Consider the following 6,089-nt stretch of genomic DNA (forward strand, 5'->3'; position numbering starts at 1 on the left):
GGGAAAATTGAAAGAATTACAGCAATTATGGACTAAATTTAAATCTGAGCTTCCTGGAAATAAAAATGAAAAGGCAAAAAAAAAGGCATTTTTGTATACATGCATACTCTTTTGGAGAGAGTAACTTTTGTTTAAAGATTGGCTAAGATAAATTTATGAAATAAATCTTTTCATGGTCGCAAGACTACCTAATGGAAAATGTCACATGTTCTGATTTCTAGAAGACGTAAAGATAACTTTCAGAGGAACATTATGTTATGTGGTTATAACAGTATGTGTTGATTCATATAGAATAATCTCTGAGAATTAAATTTTTGGTGGGTGAAGATTAAAGACATTTAGCAAAATGAGGACCTAGGCCTTCATTCAAATAAAATCTTCTCAATCAAATGCTAGAAGGTTGTTGCATATCCATGGAAAAAAAAATAAGATAAAAGGTAAAAAGTAATATTCTGTGATTTTTACTACAGAAATACCTACATTCACTTTGTATACTAGACTTGCAGTGGCAATATTGGCATCTGCTGTGAACAGTTAAGAACCTGATTTATATTTGGCCAGATGGAGGGCTGTCATTTTTGCTGTTTAGGGGGCTGTAGAAAAAGCCTACATTATAGCCAAGTGTGTTATGCAAAGCAAAGGGGACTCTGAATCTAATAAAACATTTGGGCAAATGGTCAGTTGAGACCTTAAAGTTCTAAAAATAAATCACAGAAAAGATTATTTTCAACTAAAGTATTCAACATTTAAAAGACGTTAACAATTAGCCATTATTTCCATAAAAGGGTTTGCTGTGGTTGGTCCTCCAGAGTAAGGTATCTTCTTTGAGTCTGTTTATCCTTTAAAATTATTATGTATGCTTACCTAATAGAAGCTTTTGTATTTTTCTCAGAAAAAGTTTCAGTGATTTATTTTAATTCTCAAAAGGCTCTCTAACCCTCAACATATTAAGAACCAGTTTTGTCTAGCATTAGATTATGAGCTAAATTTGCACTCTGTTATAAAATTTCTTCAATAAAAGAAAGTACTGATAAACAGAATATAATAATTTATTTGTCTATCATGAATCACCATCAAAGAGTATAAATTATTGTCCTTGTACAGATGATATTTAGCTTATCCTGCCAAATGTTTTACCTAAAACGATACATCAAATTAATAGGAATTAATGAGCAAGACAGAAAGCGTAAGAGGTGATGAAAAGGGATAGGATTGTACCAACACAATTTGGGACTTCGTGGCTGGATGCAGTAAAAGAAATACTTTTACTTAGGATGACTTCTTCAACCTCCAGAGAATATTTAATATATACAAGTTCTGGTGATCTCCATTTGCTCCTCATGCTTTGTCTTCTATTAATATATGTCTGCCTTTCCCCCTTCATCTCTCATCTTACCTCAATGCCCCACTATGTTCACATTCACACTGGCCTTCTTTCAGTTGGTTGGTCTAATTGCCCCAACTGCCTGAAGTCTCTTGCTGTACTCTTCTCTCACTTAATTCTAACTCATTATAAAAGCCTCAACTCACATGTCCCTTCTTCAGGGAAGAAACCCTCGGTAGCTCTGTCTAGGTAAGATTTTCCTTGTTAGATATTCTCTCAAAGCTTTGTACCTTTGTTTAATACATTGATCCTAGCAGTAATTTTTCATCTATTGATTGATTCATTTGTTTCAGGTCTCCTCTACTTCACGTAAACATGATGAGGGCAGGGTCAGTGAATGCTCATTCTAATACTCCCAAACCTTAGTGCTATGGGCTGAATTGTGTCCCCCAAAATTCACATGTTGAAGCCCTAACCCCCAAAGGGACTGTATTTGGAGATAAGTCTTTTAGATTTATCTAAAGTCTAAAAGAGATAAATCTTTTAGATTTATCTAAAGTTTAAATGAGGTCATCAGGGTGGGGTCCTAATTTCATAGGATTGGTGTCTTTTTAAAAGGAGGCAGAGAGAGAGATATGTCTCTTTCTCTCTCTCCAGGTACACGCACTGAGGAGAGCCATGTGAGGACACAGTAAGAAGGCAACCATCTGCAAGCCAGGAAGAGAGCCCTCACCAGAAGCTGAATCCTGACAGACCTTAATCTTGAACTTTTTTGCCTTCAGAACAGTGAAAAAATAAACTTCTGTTGTTTAAGCCACACAGTCTATCGTGTTTATTTGTTATGGTAGCTCATGCTGACTAACAAACTCAGTATCATTCTTGGCCACACTGGAGACAGTAAAGATATATATTTTATGTATGAATGTACTTTGTAGATGTTATTACTAATTACTATATCTGACTCTCAGGATTCAGGTTAATGTAACACCATCAGATTTTTGTTGCAAGAAATAATGGCATTGTATCACTGCTCTGATTCACAGGGAAAAAAAGCCATGGGTTCTATTCTTTAATTACAAAATATATCTAAATATATAAATTCTCTAGATGTGCTTATTTGTCTAATAAGCTAAATATACTTCTCTATTATATTCATTATCCAAAAATATACTTTCTGAGTTTATGTCCTAGTAAAGCTGTAGGTCTAATATTTGAAGAACCATTGAGTCTTTCAATTGCTTTTCGCTTGAAAATAGTTTTGAATTTCCCACCACATTTTGGGTTCAATATCATTTCCAAATAAACCCTGTCACCTCCCCATGTCCAGTCTCCCTTTATTTAAACCATTCTTTTTAAAGTATGCAAATTAACTCTCATTCATTGTCCTTTGTATTAAATACACTCATCTCAATCTATCACTATATGTTCATCCTAAAAGTCTTTTAATCCATCCTCTAATCAATTTTGTATTTCCCATGAAAAGCTCATAGCTAATAGTAACAATGAAAAAAGTTCAAGCAATTTTCATATAATATGCCACTCTTCTTTTTTTCACACTTGCAGACATGTTCCTTTAATCTCTTTCTCAGGCCCTTTTGTGCCCCATACACTTTGATTGCCCATCCAGATCCACTGTCTACCTTTCTCCTGTGACTCAGAAGACTGATATTTACAGATTACAGCTCTTTGTCCTTTGCCTTTTGATTACGTTTAGTCAGTGGGGAGCTCTTTCCACGTTCTGGATGCAGGGGGGAGAATTAAGTAGGGTATTTCTTTTTCTGGCTCCATTTCTATGATGGTGCCTTGGCTGGCCCTTAAGGCTGCCTTTACCATAAGGATCTGACTGTATCCTTCCGAGTTTCTATAACTTCTCTCCCTGATACTTTCTGGCCTAAGAGAGATAATAGATCTGATGCTAGGTTATCGCATGATCCCTTGTGGTTCCACTGTACTCCAACTACGCTTTTTAAATATCTCTTTGTAAAGAAGCTTTCTAAAATTATCCTAACTTGAGTGGGCCATTAGTTTTAAAGATTTTCCTTATGTATCCAAATATATAGTATATCAGCTTATGGTTAAACTGTGTTTCTAGCTATTTGCATGGATTTTCAACATATGCCTAGATTTTGCTCTTAACAAAGAAAAAGCTCAAAAGTTCAGGCCATTTTTCGTAAGACACATGTAGTTTCCACACTCCCAAACTGCTTCACACTTTTGCAAACTAACAAAATCAATTAGTTGTGTGTAACTACTCTAAATACAATTTTAGGATTCGGGCATCCATGCATTAGGTATTTAAACTGATTTTCTTTGCCTATATTTTGATCTTTACTGTGCTTAGCTAAATCCTTAGAAGGTAAAAAATCTATTACTAAACACTTTAGTATTGTCCTTTTGGAAACTGACAAGAAATGCTTATTGATTATGCTCCAAATGAAAAGAGGAAAGATCCTTACCTTACAAATTTTTAACTGACTTTTAATTGCTGTTGGCTCTGATGTGGTGGTGGGTTGGATTTTCAACCAGTTTTCAGCAGTAGTTGTCATCTGCTCCAATTGTTGTAGCTGATTATAGAAAGTGATGATGTTGTTCTGATACTCCAGCCAGTTAAGTCTCTCACTTAGCAACTGGCAGAACTCGATCCACCGGCTGTTCAGTTGTTCTGAGGCTTGTTTGATGCTGTCAGCATTAACACCCTCTAGAAAGAAAAAAAAATTAAATATATCCCCTAAAGCCAGAGACTGAAAGAAATGATCTGAGAACCAATATATCTGAATTATAAAAGTATTCACTGTATGAATGATTTCAAACAAAATTATTTATTGACTAAGATGTAAAAATATGGAGATGATTTCTGATTATTGATTGTAAATTATTAGAGTTATATCCCATACAAAGAATATGAATGCTATAAAATGATAAATAAGTAGATATAAAATGTAGAACAGTAGATCTAAATAAAAACAAAAGTGGTCAAAACTCTGATGGAGTGTGGAAGGTTAATCATAGGCAAAACATATTTTGGATGTTTTCGAGTACATGTTAAATATGCTTATTATTCAAATATATTTTCAAAATCTAACTTCCGTTTTATTTTAAAAATTAGTCTGGGAATTAGTTGAAATGCTATTATTTGTATGCTTTAAAAATAATTTATCAAAAATTAATTATTCTCTATTTCTTCTATAGATAGCCAGAAATAAACAGATTGTCCATGGATCCAAGAAAGTAAAACAAGCGCCAGAAAAAACAATCATTCAAATATGGAAAGGTTTTTAATTTTTCAAATACGGAAAGGTTTTCATTTACAAATGTGGAAGTTGATCTGAAGTTTTAAAATTGTCTATGACAAGACTAAATCAGGAAAACTCTATCAAGGGCAAAATGGAAATGCAAGCATATCATTTTTACCACTACGCTTGTGGAGTACCTACTATGTGCCAGGCAATATGCTATTTTTTTCATATATTCTATCTCATTTAAATTTTGCCATGATGTAATATATGACTAATGCCAATCCAGGCATATATTATCCTATACATAACATGAAAGTATAACAACATCATGCTATGCTAAATCCTTAGAAGGTAAATCCTTAAAATCCTTAGAAGGTGTTAAAATATTCAAACTCTCTAAAGTTTGCTCACAAAATTTAGACTTTCTTAGATATATTAATTTATATAGTAACTTCCTTAATAAATGACATTAGATAAAGAATAGATTAAATATGATATCATGCATTTTAAAACACAGCTACAATAGTACTGATAACTTTCTTATATTTTTAAAATACTGAATATTTGAATGTTTCATATTCCCACATTTTTATCCACAAAGATCTCAAAAGAGAACATAAGCTCACTATGAGGTTCTTTGTCTAGGTTAAAATATCTAAGGGGTAAAGTCATTTTGTAGAAGACCGGGTTGTATAAGAAAACCTACTTTTATATGTGTACATTTTACTTAACTTTCTGGTAATATGATTTATTTAAAAGGAAACTAAGTTCTTAAAACGTCTAAAGAACAACTCTACCAAACATAAGGCCTGTGGTTTTACTAATTTGTACATGCCTCCCACTTTATCCTTTTTAAAGACTAAGAAAAAGAAATGTGAATTCAACAACTATATTATTTTATCCTTTTTCACTTTCCTCTGTTCAGATATTCTAATGTTTTATTTGTTATAATCATGTTATGCCTCCAAACCACATCTCTAAATTCATTTGAAACACAACTCTAACTTCACTAATTTCAAAGTGTGACACTACCCAGGATGCCACTGAAGGAAGAAAACCATCTTTTTCTCCTTCTTTGGCTGATATATTTCTAAAGAGATATAATGGAAAAAGTGTAAAAAGAGAATATATACATGTCTCCATATATCTAGCTATAAGAGAAGCCTGTGGTTTGTAGAAACAATGTTCTTTGAATAGCCTCCTAATAGTTAAGGTAGCAATTGGTCTTACTGAGACACCATGACACGCTGTTTGTGAAAATTAGGTTTTGAGGAATGATCAAAAATTGTACCAAAAAAATTGTGCCAAGATATGTTTTGGGGGAGGCTACTAATTAACCATATTGGTAAAATGACCATGTTTAGTAAAAAGTATAAGACAAGAATCTAAAACTTTAATCATATGAGCACTCAGTTTGAAAAAAAAATTATGATAAAATGTTAACATTTCTGGAAAATGAAAAGGCATGATTTAAAAATATCCTGGAGGGAATTTTTAAATTATGTTAGGTAATACCTCAAAAATGTGCC

General features: G+C 32.9%; 1 protein-coding gene across 1 annotated transcript in view; it reads right to left on the reverse strand.

The window, feature by feature from the left end:
• DMD (dystrophin) overlaps window positions 1-6,089 on the reverse strand; it is a 2,517,447-nt gene that overhangs the window by 1,587,794 nt on the left and 923,564 nt on the right. Inside the window, exon 19 of the mRNA XM_012638704.1 lies at window positions 3,781-4,022. Coding sequence (XP_012494158.1) covers window positions 3,781-4,022 — 242 coding nt within the window. The remainder of the gene's footprint in view (window positions 1-3,780; window positions 4,023-6,089) is intronic.

This window comes from Propithecus coquereli, unplaced genomic scaffold (genome assembly GCF_000956105.1).
Source record: "Propithecus coquereli isolate 6110/MARCELLA unplaced genomic scaffold, Pcoq_1.0 Scaffold132, whole genome shotgun sequence".
Classification (NCBI taxonomy): Eukaryota; Metazoa; Chordata; class Mammalia; order Primates; family Indriidae; genus Propithecus; species Propithecus coquereli.